The following is a 15,317-nucleotide window of genomic DNA, read 5'->3' on the forward strand; positions in this document are numbered from 1 at the left end:
TCTGATTTGGGACCAATCAATGATCCTGACACTAAAATAATTTGACTCAAGAAAATATTTGAATTGTGAAAATAAAAATAAAAATAGAAAGTGGATGATATATTTGAAAGATTTTTTTTCTTTTCAAATTAACTTCCAATATAAATAGGGAGCAATTGACATATTAAAAAAAAGGTCGAAAACAATACTTCATTATAAAATCGAGGTGACGCAAGTCTTAAAGCTACAGATTCGATAGAATTCAATAGTTTTGAATCAAATCTATATTAAAATATTTATATGTATACATAATTTGTTTACAATCTAGTAAGCAAAACAGATTATAGTCCGGCTTTTATGATTGCATTCTTTTAATGTATACAACAAGTACGTATAAAAAAGAAATCAAAATATAGTTGAATATTAATGTCACAATTTTTATTCGAAAACTAATATTTACGAATCAATCATCTTTGTTTGATGTTATGTACGGTTAGAACTTTCTATAACAATATTATATGTTACCAAAACAAGCGCATGACTAGTTTCTTTTCTAGGCATATTGGTGCAGAAGTAGAACAAAAACCAACCAACCCCATTAATGCATAAAACATTTATAGGTAAGTTAAGTTAAAATTAATACTTTTGACCCTACCAAACTTTTAGGTATGAAAATGGTATGTCCCTTCATGTTCATCAAGGATGGATAGCATAGAATTATGGACGATAAAATTAGCTCATGAAAATATGATCTGTTCAAATTTGAGCGATTGAGATGTATATATATTCATGATCAAGAGCGGATCTAGGGGGTTGTCAGAGGGTTCATCTAGTTCAAGATTTCTTCAATGTTTAGTGCTACACATGATTTTTTTTTGGAGGTTTACAACCATTATGTGACATCAGAGTTACTTCTCATATGAAAGTCAATAGTATATCACTTCGACTCGACTAATAGCTCGTAATGCTGCATCCCTTCCGATACCAGGACCATTTATCATGACTTATCTGCTCGTTGCATACCTTGATCCACAATTATATCAATATTTTGAAAGATGCAGGAAAGAAAAACGAAAGAAGAAATCAAAATTTGCTTTATAGGAGTGTGAGATAGGCAAATCCACCTTGTATTTTCTGCAATTTACTTCATTGGATTTTCATTTCCCTTACATCTGCAGAAACAACAGTTTTGCTTGTCTGCACAAGATCATTTGGTAAGGGGATCGGATGTAATTCAGTTGTATGTTATGCTATGTTGCTCAGACTCTCCATAAAAATTGTTACACTCGTGTCATATCTTCCAAAATTGCACTGCTTTTGGAGGATCCAACAGGCACTTATCGACATTTTTAAAGAGTCGGAGCAGGACATATGTTCTGCAATACTCCAATTAATGAAAGGCTAAGACACAACACTAATGAGGAATCAGAAAGATTCATATTCATGCAAATGAGTCAAAAATCAAAACATAATTAAAGTTAGGGCATCTTCACTATAAAGTCAAAACATAATTAAAGTTATATTAGAGCATGAAGTAGCCCTTTACAAGCAAATTGTAATGGAAATAAATGAAACAACAAATAGTACAAGAACAATAATACACCAAAATATTCATACAGTATATTCTTTGGACTCATAATAAATGCCACCGGATGTGTGTCAGATCCTCCAAAAGTAGCGTTTTCTTGGAGGACTCAATGGAAGTGCGGCAACATCTTTAGGGAGTCCGAGCAATATAGGTCACACATGCATACAGAAACATCAACACTACATGTGGTCTCATAAACTGTCTTAGTCCCATATACTTTTAACCTTGTCAATGTGCTTGAAATCATAAGTCATCACCAAACTTCTATCCATTCGTCTCAACACGAACCTCTCAACCAAAACATAGCAACTTAATCTTCTCCATCCGTTACTATTTTCTCTGTTCTCTTCAACTTGTTTGATCCTCCCTTGATTTTGCCATCCACCTCTCTGTTGTTCCCACTTCATTCTTTCAACTATTTCATGTCTCAATCCCAAACTTGCTACTTCATTTCCATCTTTACCATAGCTTTTAAACCATATTACTCCTTCCACGACGTTTCTATCATCCCACGTTGCTTTATCAGTTCCGGCAATAAGGACAACTTGTGTGTCAAGTGCAACATCAACAAGTACTGAATTCCCTTCATTAATTTTGTCATTTTGACAAGTGAAAAACTGCTCCCATCTCTGCTCAAGTGTCATTTCGTAGAACATCGATCTCTTCATCTGTTTTTTAAGTTCTGTTCCATCTTTGATAAACACGAAAGGACAATACCAGTTCCCCACAACAACTTCAGAACTCTTCTTATAAGATGATGCAAAATTGAACTGTGGAAGTTGTTGCCTCAACTCATCATTAAGGCCTATAGCATCATAATTTAGTTCAATTTTTTTAGGATTTTCAGCACTGAGATGCCAACCTTTTCGCCTTAGAAAGTATGGTGGAAAACCATCAGGTGCAAGAGACTTAGCATAAAAACTACCTCTGCCTTTGCAACATATATCATATAGACATATCTCAAACTGCTGAAGTGCGTCCTCTGGATCTAATGGCTTCGGTTTAACGTCCCGTACACATCTGCAGAAACATAAGCTTTTCTTGTCTTCCTCCTTTGAACAAGTGAATGCTTGTCTGCATAAGGCCATTTGTTAATTGTAAGATTCATTATCTTTATCAGTCTAAAAAATTTAACATGTCACAGTAGAAACTTGCAGCCTAAGGCAATTTTTCCAGAATCAATTTTATGTTATGCTATGTTGCTCAGACTCTCCAGAAAAGTTGTCGGATCTTCCAAAACTGCACTGCTTTTGGAGGATCCGACAGGCACCTATAGACATTTTCAAAGAGTCCGAGCAGGACAGATGTTATGCAATACTCCAATTAATAGACAACAATACCACTAAAGCTGTTTTCTCCTAAAGCACAAATGAGTCAAAAAAATCAAATAATTAACAACATATTATATTATTACCCCTTGTTCTTTCCATGAGTCTTGATAGCATAATACTGATTAGAAGACAATGGCTTATTAAGAACTGGAATGAACATTACACTGTTCCTGTTAACGCTCGTGCTCTGACCATTGCTCATTTCGTATCGAATGGTCAGCTTCTTGTTCTGAGGGAGAGGCAAGTCCATGATTTCATAGTTTTTGCAAAGTCCAAAACAACAATATGTTTCAGATTCTGAATCTTTAATCACCAAGTAACCTGAATTTGGACCATCAGGAGGTAATGAAAGTGCATCTGGATTCTTTTTGTAGTAAGAAAGAGACCTTGTTACATACATTTTCACCAAAAGTTTGCTAACTTTTTTCTTGAATTAAGATATATATAAGATTGAACAACTAAGACAACATGTTGATAAGTTCCTTTTTATAAATTCAAATATCATGTCATGCTGTTTCTAAGAAGGTTGGGAGATATTTTCTAACTGAAAAATCTATTAAAATATTGTACATATCAGATGTATGTAATGGTAGTGGTGCACACAACTCAAACTTATATTGATAAAAAAAATAAAAGATCTTGGAAGTTTCAATATTTTGATATGGTTCAAGCATCAAGGAATTATGATTGTTATTTGACTAGTTCATAAGGATATAATAATGTGGATTCATGTTAATCATAAGGATATCAATAAGGCAAGAAAATAGATAGCCACATAAAAAATGATACTATAATACCTAAAAACTATTCCATGAGAACTATTTTTTAGCAATATATGTATATAGAATACATCATTAGGAAAATATGGGGCTCTAAACTATTGCTTTAGTTGACTTATAGTCGAGCCGGCCCTGTGACCAATTGTTCTCGTAGAGTCTAGAGAAGCTTCAGTTTGAAATTAAACAAAGATAATAACAGTAATGTAAGCATGAGACGTCTTGGTAGTACCAGTGAACCAAATAGATGTGGTGATAAAATCTGGGATGGAGGACTTGTAGTATCTCTCTAGATTTGGCAAAAGCGAAAGACAATCGAGCCCACTCTGGCCTGTGAGTGGGCCCCTATGGTTGCGAGCTAGAGCTTCCATAGCTTATGGCTATAGCAACGTAAGGACCTCCAACTTTGGATATGCACAAGTAGATAGTTAAACTTGTATAAAGTTGAACAAGTAGACATAGTCATCCTACTTGACAATTCGCGTGAAAGACAATATTTACAAATCAATAGTCTTTTTATAATATCACAGTCATAACTTTCTACAACAATATATTGTATTGAATTTTCAAGGTGTAAAAATACTAGATGATAAAAAATCTATTCATAAAAAAATTAATTTTGTTTCCAATAATCAGCTGGTTGAAAGGTCTTCTATATTGAATCAAATATCTTGATTAGATCACAAAGTGCTAGAAAAATTGACCATCAACAGGATTCTTCTTCACTAAATTGGAATATATAAGACGTATACATGAGATACAATAACCATGTATTATTCATAGTAACTAGTAAATCTGATATTGTAACATGGAAAATAGACTGACCTACTACAATCTTTTAATTCACACTGATAGAGTTTGATACATTCTTAGGGTATATAGCTTAAACCTTAACTATTAAAAACATATTCACATAGTATGTTCTTTTGACTCTTGTAAAATGCCACCATATGTGTGTCAGATCCTTCAGAAGTAGCGTAATTTTGGAGGGACTCAATGCAAGCGCGGCAACAATGACTGTCTTACTCCCATATGCTTTTAACCTTGTCAATGTGCTTGAAATCATAAGTCATCACCAAGCTTCTATCCATTCTTCTCAGCACAAACCTCTCAACCAAAACATAGCAACTAAATCTTCTCCATCCGCTACTATTTTCACTGTTTTCTTCAACTTGTTTGATCCTCCCTTGATTTTGCCATCCACCTCTCTGTTGTTCCCACTTCATTCTTTCAACTATTTCACGTCTCAATCCCAAACTTGATACTTCATTTCCATCTTTACCATAGCTTTTAAACCATATTACTCCTTCCACGACGTTTCTATCATCCCATGTTGCTTTATTAGTTCCGGCTATAAGGACAACTTCTGTGTCAAGTGCAACATCCACAAGTACTGAATTCCCTTCATTAAGTTTGTCATTTTGACAAGTGAAAAACTGCTCCCATCTCTGCTCAAGTGTCATTTCATAGAAAATAGATCTCTTCATCTGTTCTTTAAGTTCTGTTCCATCTTTGATAAACGCAAAAGGACAATACCATTTCCCCACGACAACAACTTCAGAACTTTTACAAGATGATGTGAAATTAAACTGTGGAAGTTGTTGCCTCAACTCAGGATTGAGGCCTAGAGCATCATCATTTAGTTCATAATTTTTAGGAGTTTTGGCACTGAGATGCCAACCTTTTCGCCTTAGAAAGTATGGTGGAAAACCATCAGGAGCAAGAGACTTGGCAAAAAAGTTACCTTTGACATTGCAACCTGTATCATATAGACATATCTCAAACTGCTGATATGCCTCCTCTGGATCTAATGGCTTCGGTTTAACGTCTTGTATACATGTGCAGAAACAGCAGGTTTGCTTGTCTTCCTCTGTTGAACAAGTAAATGCTTGTCTGCAAAAAGTCATTCTGAAATTGTAAGATCCATTACTTTGGCCAGTCTAAAAATTCTAATAAAGGGGATTAAAAAAAATTTCAAGAATTGAAACTTGAAGCCTAAAACAATTTTACTATATAGTTTTATATTATACTACAGTACAATTTTCTGATGAAAAGGATATAATTCAACTCAGTGGACCTTCGTTTATCAAGAGGAAATAAACCAGACAAGAATTTTGCCAGAATCAATTGTGTGCTATGCAGTAGTCCAATCAATGAGAATAGATAGAGTCGTGATCCATTCCGAAATATTGTAAAGGAAAATGGACTCTTTTTGGATGTACGCCCTTTTGTAACAAATAGATCCTCACTTCTTTTCAGTTAAAAAATAGAATCACATAATTAAACTATCATATCATACAAGATCAAAAGTGCAAATAAAATAACAACATACCCTTTGCGCTTTCCATGATGCTTGATAGCATAATACTGATTGGAAGACAATGGCTTATTAAGAACTGGAATGAACATTACTTCGTTCCTGCTAACACTCCTGTTCTCACCAGAACCTGATTCGTATCGAACAGTCAGTTTCTTGTTCTGAGGGATAGGCATGTCCATGATATCATAATTTTTGCAAAGTCCAAAACAACAATATGTTTCAGATTCCTCATCTTGAATCACTAAGTAACCTGAATTTGGACCTTCAGGAGGTAATGAAAGTGCATCTGGATTCCTTTGGTAGTAAGAAAGAGGCCTTGTTACATACATTTTCAGCAAATAAATTTCAACTTTGTTTAATTTCTGTCCATATATTTTCTTTTGATATGTACAAGAAGAAAAGTCAAATTTAATGAGATTACTCAACTATGGCAACTCTTATTGGGCAAAGAAACCAGCTGGCAAGCTAATATGTTGATAAGTTCCTTTTTTTTAGTCTTGGGATGACTTTTCAACATTGCTTTTGAAGGACTTAATCAAGAATATTTACTGCAGCAGAACAATTTTTTATTTAAATATCCTGTCATGCTGTTACTAAGAAGGTTGGGAGAAATTTCCTAAATGAAAATTTTATTAGAATATTGTACATATTAGTGGTGTAATAAGTAAATGTAATACCTACTCAGAAACATGACAAGATATTACTAGAGTATTATAATTTGACTAGAACAAAAAATTATTCTTTTCACCCTTGACTATAAGATCTCAATTATTATCCTTCAACACCAGCAATGTTGTGGACACTTACGTGGTTTGCTGCAGAAAGTCAACCTAAGGCTAACAGAAAGCAAAAAAACCTTATTGTTGTTTTGGATATTGCAAAAATCATTGGAACCAGAAAAGGGCATTCGAAGCTCACTAACAAATGTTCTTGATCCTTTTCATAAAACTGATGATTCTGTTAAGACCAAAGTAACAAGTATAACTAGTAACAAGTATAACTAGTAACTGATAGTTATTACATTATCTCATTCATACTGATCTAGGATAGGAGGCGAGATCCATAGGAAGACCAAATGTAAGGCATTATTGGCAGAAATGAATCACCTTCACATTCAAACTGATAAATCATCAAAGCTTAAGACGGTAGAAGTAATATTCACTTCAATGGCAAACATGAAAGCCATAAATACCTGCCTAAGAAAATGTCACCAGTTCCATCATCCTTCTTCTAGTTAATACTCCTTTCTCCGACTTAAGATTAATGTAGGATGGCTTATACTAGATGTACAGTTTACAAATCAACAAGTAGCATACAATATCTATGAAGGACAGATGCAGAGCAATTTAATCGGTATAAAAAGCAGTGTACTGCATATATCACTGTACTTTCACAAACTACGTCACTGAAAGGAAGCTAGAGTATAAACTTTTGTTTCTCCAGAGTGATAGTGCAGGTTAATTTAATATCTACAGTTGGATTATTCGTATGGGTGACACTACTACAAAGATTAATGTTGAGAAAACATACTTTTATCAGTTTCTTCCAAAACTTCTTCATCCCTTGAATGGAAATTTGTCTTCCCTTTCTTGATAGAGACTGCAAACAACTGCCTGAACAAAAAAGCAAAATTGAAGATGACCTCAATATGTACAAACTTTATGCTTATATTATAGTCCCACCAGGTGAGAGAAACTGTAAAGATTTTACATGTTCTCAGCCAGATGAAACCATGCTCTTCTTATAAAAGTAAGTGTCCAATCATGAAACAAATCCATGTACAAATAAGTGTCTACGGACAGTGAGCAAAAGAACCTAACTAGTCATCGTAACCAAACAAGAAACAAGATAGTTAATTCAAGTTTCCCACTCGACCAGTGAATGATCCACTTTCAGAATACAGCAGACAATGAGAGACTTCATACAATTCAACATGGTATCAAAGCAAAGAAGAGATCATGGTTAAGTTTCATTTCCATCCACCAACAAAACTACACTCTAATCCAATACAGCCAAATTGTAAACATTAGCTTTAACAAGTTCAAAGGAAAAGTACAATTCTATGTAAAAGAACAAAATTTCTTGAAGGAATACTACAATCTGATAGCACAAATACTGCCGATAATCGACAGGCAACAATAAGTAATGATCATCTCCTTCCAGCAATCTTGAGCAGAGGAGTCACAATGCCCTGTATCTGTAGCAATGTCTGTTGTAATCGTATTTCCTCCTCCACATCTCGTTTAAGATTTCTAATGTTACCTCGCAGTTCATCCGATGATTTGATATCTTCAGCTCGCATCTCAACTACTTTCTTTGTCAGGCCCATCAAAAACCTTGAAAATCTAGGCATGGTTGAATATCTCTGCAGAAACTTCAAAAGCAAACCAAGTTCTTCCGTTTCCAAGTTTGATACACATCTCATCAACTTCTTCCGAGCAACCAATTCCTCCATAACAGCTACCACATTTGCTGGGTTCTTCCCATTCAAAGCAGCTAACAAAGCCTCCTTGTGCATAAACTTCTTCAACAACTTATCATGCTCCGTCACCTTTATCTTCTTCGGCTTCTTAATCAAGTAATCCCATTCAGAGGGCTTCTCACTTTGCCCCCGCAGAAAATATCTGTAATAAGATGGCCTCAACACTCGCCTCTGAGGTTCTTCTACCTGACCAAAGCCACCAACATCAACAAGTTCCATGCTTTCACTTTCCTTCACCTTTCTCCTGCCTATATACAATGTCCCATTTGATGCCCCAATCACCCTTGTAGAACAATCAGGCGAGAACCCAACAGACATTAGAGGATTCGGAAACCTCATCGAATGAGTAATTTTGAACTTGGCATAATCAAACACCTTCATATATCCATCCAAAGCCACACTCAAAATCCGATATTGCTGCGCCTCCTCACCACTCTCCTTCCCAATTTTACCAACACAAATCGAAGTAACAGTCTTGTTGTGACTCTCCATTGTACATAGCAATTTCCCACCTCCGAGTATATCCCAAATCTTCACAGAATTTCCACCAGCAGTAGCAACTAACCCACCAGATGGCAAGTAAATCACATCCTCAACAGGCTTTCCATGGTCAAACTCCATCACCGAACCCGAATTCATCACCCTAACATCCCAAACTTTCACTGTATGATCATAAGACCCAGAAACAAACATATCATCACTTACAGGAGAAGCATCTCCACACCTCACGTAATCCTTATGCCCCAAAAGATCGTAAATTTTTGACTCAGTAGTAATATCCCAATACTTAACAATAGCATCATCCCCACCGGAGAAAAGGTGAAGCTTATCAACCCGCGGGTAACGAACAACACGAACAGGTCGGGTATGGCCACGAAGCCGACGAAGTGGGACACGGGTCTTGAGGTCGAGAACTTGAACGGCGCCGGAAAGGTCACCAGCAGCGATAAGACGACCATCGGATCGGAATGAAGCGGAAGTGACAGTATCACGGAAAGCAGAGGAGATGGTTGTTTTGGGTTCAAGAGTTTTGCCGGAGTAAATGGAAACGGTGGCGGAATGGGCGGCGGCGAAATCGTGAGGAGATGTTGGAGAGAAGACTATGGAGTTGATTGAAGAAACAAGTGTTTGTGGGGTTTGAATTTCTTTAGGGGTTTTGAAGGATTTCCAGTACTTGGATTCAGGGGTTGGTGTAGATGAATTTGCTGAAGTGGGTTTCAACTTTGGCTTCACTGGGAAAGTTCTTGCTATCGATTGAGTTTCAGCCATTGTTGAAGCTCTGAAGAAAACTTCGGCTGAATATGATTAGGGTTTAAAGGTCTTAGGGTTTATCGATCTGAATATTAGAGGTCTTATATATGTTACGGAAAATAGTCAAAAGTGCCCTTAAACAACATAAAATTGAATAAAAACATGTTCGTTAATAGTTTGATCATAAAAGCATTTGTCGTGTAAGACGCGCGTGCATCTATTGTTTGATCCAAAACGCAGTAGTAAAGGAACGAAAGTGAGCTTGTTTTCGCGCGATTTGTCCTGTAGGATGCGGTTGCAACTCACGCGATTTGTCCTATAGGCGTGTGTGTCTATTTATTTAATTTTATGATAGTTATAGTGTCTATTTGTATACGCATTGTTCTGTAGGACGTGTGTATTTGTTTATTTAATTTTATGATAGTTTAAATGTCTATTTGTATACGTTTAAGGTTGGAGGGCGTAGTTTAAACCTATTTTACTTGTAATTTTATTCATATTTTAATATTTAAATGACTTATAATAATATAAACGTTTGTTTATCTATTAATATTTAGATGACTTGTAATAATATGAATGCTTATTGTATTCTCGATAATGGCATTATAATATAAGGTTTTAAACTTCTAATTAATTCTTACACAAACTTTATAACTCGTCGAAAGGTGCATATTTATTACTCATATTGTATTTATATTTATATAATATGTAATATAAGTAGGTATTTATCATAATGCATATTTATTTATTTTTGTCTAAAAACATTACTACTCCTATAATATTAATGTTTTATAGGAGAACAATAGGATCATTAACTTCACAAGGACATTTTGATCTTTGTAGAATGCCATATATATCATTCATTGAAGTTTTTTTTTTTTGCAGATAAGCATTTACTTGTTCAAAAGAAGAAGACAGTAGATCCAGAGGAGGCATATCAGCAGTTTGAGATTTGTCTATTAGTGGCACAAGTAAAATTATTGTGTTCTACCGAACCCGTAGGATAGTTGGATAAGATATTCGATGTGAGTTTAAAGAGTAAAATATCATACTATGAACTTTAACGCGATTCCAGTAATACAACAAAACACTATTTTTCCATTGAGGCTTTCGAATTTTGACATATTCATCAAAAGTAGGATTGCCAGTTAAACAAAAGAATCCATTTTGCAGGTGCAGAGTAAATTGAACAAAAGGAATGCAGCTTTGGAGACTTTACATTGCAAATAGACTAGAAACGTTAAAATGGACAAGGTATGAGACAAATTAAATATTGATCTAAACTATGTCAATCTTCGGATAAGTGTATGAGACTTGACAACTTTCTCCAATGACAGTCTTGAGTGAGTAAAAACTTGGGATGTAGCTATTCGATTTATGTCCAAGGTACACTTTAACCTTTGTAAACTTCTTTTCTTTTGGGTTGTAAGAAACTACTTGTGTGCCACGATACCTTTGCATTAATATTTCTCCATCTTTCCAAGTTGAGATTGGTATAAATATATCACAACGGATATTTGATTGAATAGTATCCTTCAAAATGCGAGTTTTAGTCCAAGATTCAGCTATTCCATACTCTTTCATCCACCATATATCAACATACTCACTATGGTTAGGACTACACAAACATAGACAATTCCCCAACTCTACTAGCGTCAAGTTGTAGGATGGAGTTTCCAGACCACGCGGAGCTAACAGGGACTTCAACTCTTCTGTCCAACTGTTAAAGGAGTAAATGCTGTCATTTTTTTCCGAATTCATCCAATGAACAACACCATTGACGTTAGCCTTACTAAATGATACGGATAGAGGTTGTGGAGCCTCGCCCACATATCTCCATTTTTCATCAACTCCAAGAGTATAAACCTTCAATTCTGCTACTTTTTGATGTCTAACTGCTGATCTCAATACTTTATACTGTCTAGAGGCTTCACTAAAGCAGAATGCATAAGCAACACGAGTTCTTTTCTCCTGTTTAGGCAATTTAACCTTGAAATACTCACCCAAAAGAGGATTGCTAATGTAAACCGAATGGTCTAAGTCAAACATCCAACCTTTCAACAAACAAACAAACCCATTACATGAACCAATTAATCTCATGTTGGGTGAAGGAAGATGAAACTTAGGGCTCAACACAGTGGTGCTCTTTAGGGGGGAAGGATCATCTGGTTTGAGTTCCACAAGAAACTGGACATAGTCACCAATCGAAAGCAAAAGGCTGGGAAAATTAGACGATGTTCTTTTGTGATACATGTTAGAAAATAATGGGTCGGAAGTTAAAAGATTATACCACAGTTTACAAACCGTCTTACAACAAAAAATGGACTTGATTGGTAATCTCGAAAGAATTTCCGACATAATCTCACTCGAAAGGTCCATGATCATGGTGACATGAGAGATTGTTCTTCCTTTGCAATCTCCCTTTAAAAGCTTAGAGCTTCGAGGGTCCATGACTGTCACTTCCTTTGAACAAAAAGGTTGACGATGTTCGGCTAGGTCTAATCCTCCAAGCAAAAGCAGAGAAAGTTTTTTACTATGAAAGAAAAAAAAAACATACAATAATTTAGAATCCCAACTACGTCCCTAAATATAGATCCCGAGTAATCCCATCCTAAAAGAACAATATATTCCTTTCCCGAATCTATTAGGACAAAGAGTTTCCTAAACCAATAGGGATTATGAATTTCCTAAATTGGGGAAAAAATTCAAGAAATAATCAACACCTATTTTATTTCGAATACGTTTATCATAATAATCCTATTTTATTTCGAGTAAGTTTATCATTCAACTATGCAAATGTTGTATTCATTCAAACAATATAATACGATACAATATGAAACAATAGAATTATTAAGAGTGTAAGCATAACTGAAAGTATGTATGTATTAATTAATTATAATTCCGTGAAATAATTGTATTTATAATTTAAACATATATCACAATTCACAACCTGGAGAGATGACGTGTGTTTGAGCAGAAAAAAAAAAGGAATCAGGAGACAAACAAATTAAAATACATCTTATTATAAGGGCTATTAATTATCATTCCTTATTCAATACTAATTAGGCCTTATTTGTCTTAAAGCGTAACACAACAATTTTTAATACCTAAAGAGACTATCTATGATGTATTTTCTAGGCTTCCAGTTGATTCTTTAACTCTTTCAAGTGTCTTTCGAGCGCGTCTAGTTTTTTCTGTTCCTATTATTTTTATTTATAGGCCAACATTTTGTTCCTTAGTTCGTTCTATTCAGACAAGTGCAGAATGAATCGAATAAAATGAATGCAACTTTCGAGACTTCACATTGCAAATAGACAGAGTTGTACTACGATAACTCAAAAACATCCATTAAACAGTAAAAGTTGACATACCATAACTCAAAAGCATTCATAAAACAGTAAAAGTTGATGGGTCTTAAGCTAGATGACACATAGAAGCAAAACATAATATCCAGGAGGAAAAAAGACAAATTAAATATTTAAACTATCTCAACCTTCGGATAAGCATATGAGACTTGTAAACTTTCCCCAATGACAGTCTTGAGTGAGTAAAAACTTGGGATGTAGCTAGTCCCTGCAAATCCAAGGTACACTTTAACCTTCGTAAACTTCTTTTCTTTTGGATTGTAAGAAACTACATGTGTGCCACGATACCTTTGCATCAATATTTCTCCATCTTTCCAAGTTGAGATTGGTATAAATCTATCACAACTGATATCTGGTTGAATAGTATCCTTCCAAATGCGATCTTTAGTCCAAGATTCAGCAATTCCATACTCTTTCATCCACCATATATCAACATACTCACTATGATAAGTATCACACAAACATAGACAATTCCCCAACTCTACTAGTGTTAAGCCGTAGGATGAAGTTGTCAGACCACGCGGAGCTAATAGGGACTTCACCTCTTCTGTCCAACTGTTCAAGGAGTAAATGCTATCATTTTTTTCCGAATTCATCCAATGAACAAAACCATTGACGTTAGCTTTACAAAATGATCCACATAGAGGTTCTGGCACTTCACCCACATTTCTCCATTTCTCATCAACTCCAAGAGTATAAACCTCCAACTCTGATACATGTGGACGTCCCTCAAACTTACTAACTACTGATCTCAATACTTTATACTGTCCAGAGGTTTCACTGAAGCAAAATGCATAAGCAACACGCTTAGTTCTTTTCTCCCATTTGGGTAATTTAACCTCAAAATATTCACCCAAAAGAGGATTGCTAATGTAAACCGAATGCTCTAATACGTTATTCATCGAACCATTAAACAAACAAATGAACCCATTACATGAACTAATTAATGTCAAGTTTTGTGTATATAAAGTTGGGGGGAGGTGAAACCTAGGGCTCAACACAATGGTTCTATTTAGGGGGTGAGAAAAATCATCTTTGAGTTCCACAAGTAACCGGACTGAGTGATTTATTGAAAGCAAAATGCTGGGAAAATAAGATGATCTTTTGTAATACATTTTACAAAACAAAGGGTCGGAAGTTAAAATATGATACCAGAGCTTACAAACAATCTTACAACGGAAAATTGACTTGATTGGCAACCGTGAAAAAATGTCAACCATAATCACTATATGAAGGTCCATAATCCTCGTGACATGAGAGATTGTACTTCCTTCGGAATCTTCCTTGAAAAGCTTAGAGCTTTGAACATCCATGATTGTTACTTCGTTTGAACAAAAAGGGAGCTAGTTTATAAGGTTTAGGTCTTATGGATTGACTGGACTTTCATATAGTGTGATCCTCTAAAATGACTAATTGAAAGTAATTATTGAAATTTAACTAGCCGTTAGCTAATATTAAATTTTTTTCCTAATATTATTTCTTACACCGACTTAGTATTTAGTAAATAATGAAAGTCTAACTAGCTGTTAGCTATCTGTTGGAGTGAACCTATATCTATAAGGTATCACTTTGGAGACTCGAAGAATATATAATTCTTTTATCTTTCTTGAGATTCTATTGTATCTATTCCCAATTTATAGCTAGCAGTTTTTTGTTTACAAACCAAAGAAAGAAAAGATATGTTCTAAAACTTCTAGATATATGTTATTGTCCATTAATGTGCTTAGCATTGAAATCGTTTAAGTATTTATTATAGATTCATGAATTGAAAAGGAAAAAGCATCTTCCGAAAAATTTATAACATAGAATTAAATTTAAAATGAATGTTATAATTCACATTCACGTATTTTGTATATTTCAAAACTTTTAAGGAATGGATTTGTTTCAAAATTAATTGAAATACTTCCTCTTACAATTTCCCATTTGTTTCAAGAGTATTCCTACACACTCCAATCGAAATCGATTTATTGACTTATTAAGAGAATATAATCTCATCCTTCTCTTTAGTAGGAATATTGATAAATTTATCGATACTTTGTTGTAAAGGAGGATGAGATTAATTTCTCTCAATGAAATTCATAGACTATTTGGTCGGAGTATGCACAGTTATTCTTGATTAATTCACCGCACTAAGTGCGAAGTGAAGACCGTTTCAATAAGATTTTAACAGGGAGATCTTAAAGCACTTAGCTAAGAGGATTCCATACATATGACAGTAAGGTATC

The 15,317-nt window shown here is 34.8% G+C and overlaps 4 protein-coding genes across 7 annotated transcripts; all 4 read right to left on the reverse strand.

The window, feature by feature from the left end:
• Window positions 1–1,592: 1,592 nt before the first annotated feature.
• On the reverse strand, window positions 1,593–7,287 carry LOC125866956 (uncharacterized). 4 transcript variants are annotated; one of them, XM_049547349.1, is made up of 3 exons: window positions 6,007–6,451; window positions 4,879–5,567; window positions 1,639–1,952 (listed from the first exon to the last, which is right to left on the reverse strand). In XM_049547349.1, the coding sequence occupies exons 1-3, from the start codon at window positions 6,321–6,323 to the stop codon at window positions 1,771–1,773; spliced, it is 1,188 nt and encodes a 395-aa protein (XP_049403306.1). In that variant the 5' UTR covers window positions 6,324–6,451; the 3' UTR covers window positions 1,639–1,770. The 4 variants fall into 4 exon arrangements, with proteins under 4 accessions (XP_049403307.1, XP_049403306.1, XP_049403308.1 ...); XM_049547351.1 differs by lacking the exon at window positions 1,639–1,952 and adding an exon at window positions 7,187–7,287 and having other exon boundaries at window positions 4,437–5,567; window positions 6,007–6,288; XM_049547350.1 differs by lacking the exons at window positions 4,879–5,567; window positions 6,007–6,451 and adding an exon at window positions 2,982–3,319 and having other exon boundaries at window positions 1,593–2,641.
• Window positions 7,288–7,950: 663 nt separating this feature from the next.
• LOC125866950 (protein SLOW WALKER 1) lies at window positions 7,951–9,809 on the reverse strand. The gene has a single exon (XM_049547342.1). The coding sequence runs from the start codon at window positions 9,743–9,745 to the stop codon at window positions 8,144–8,146; it is 1,602 nt and encodes a 533-aa protein (XP_049403299.1). The 5' UTR covers window positions 9,746–9,809; the 3' UTR covers window positions 7,951–8,143.
• Window positions 9,810–11,005: 1,196 nt separating this feature from the next.
• On the reverse strand, window positions 11,006–12,178 carry LOC125866958 (F-box protein At3g07870-like). The gene has a single exon (XM_049547353.1). It carries the CDS (start codon window positions 12,176–12,178, stop codon window positions 11,006–11,008), a length of 1,173 nt encoding a protein of 390 aa, XP_049403310.1.
• A 1,027-nt stretch (window positions 12,179–13,205) lies between these two features.
• Window positions 13,206–14,405, reverse strand: LOC125866955 (F-box protein At3g07870-like). Its single transcript, XM_049547347.1, has one exon. The coding sequence runs from the start codon at window positions 14,403–14,405 to the stop codon at window positions 13,206–13,208; it is 1,200 nt and encodes a 399-aa protein (XP_049403304.1).
• Window positions 14,406–15,317: the final 912 nt, after the last annotated feature.

This window comes from Solanum stenotomum, chromosome 6 (genome assembly GCF_019186545.1).
Source record: "Solanum stenotomum isolate F172 chromosome 6, ASM1918654v1, whole genome shotgun sequence".
Taxonomy (NCBI): Eukaryota; Viridiplantae; Streptophyta; class Magnoliopsida; order Solanales; family Solanaceae; genus Solanum; species Solanum stenotomum.

What these genes read in the sequence shown, in the direction of transcription:
- LOC125866958 (XM_049547353.1), bottom strand. Translation starts at nt 12,178, where the DNA reads ATGGACCCTCGAAGCTCTAAGCTTTTAAAGGGAGATTGCAAAGGAAGA.
- LOC125866955 (XM_049547347.1), bottom strand. Translation starts at nt 14,405, where the DNA reads ATGGATGTTCAAAGCTCTAAGCTTTTCAAGGAAGATTCCGAAGGAAGT.
- LOC125866950 (XM_049547342.1), bottom strand. Translation starts at nt 9,745, where the DNA reads ATGGCTGAAACTCAATCGATAGCAAGAACTTTCCCAGTGAAGCCAAAG.
- LOC125866956 (XM_049547350.1), bottom strand. Translation starts at nt 3,298, where the DNA reads ATGTATGTAACAAGGTCTCTTTCTTACTACAAAAAGAATCCAGATGCA. An exon ending in ACTCATGGAAAGAACAAGGG is followed by an intron (nt 2,642 to 2,981) that starts GTAATAATATAA and finishes GGCCTTATGCAG; the next exon opens with ACAAGCATTCACTTGTTCAA.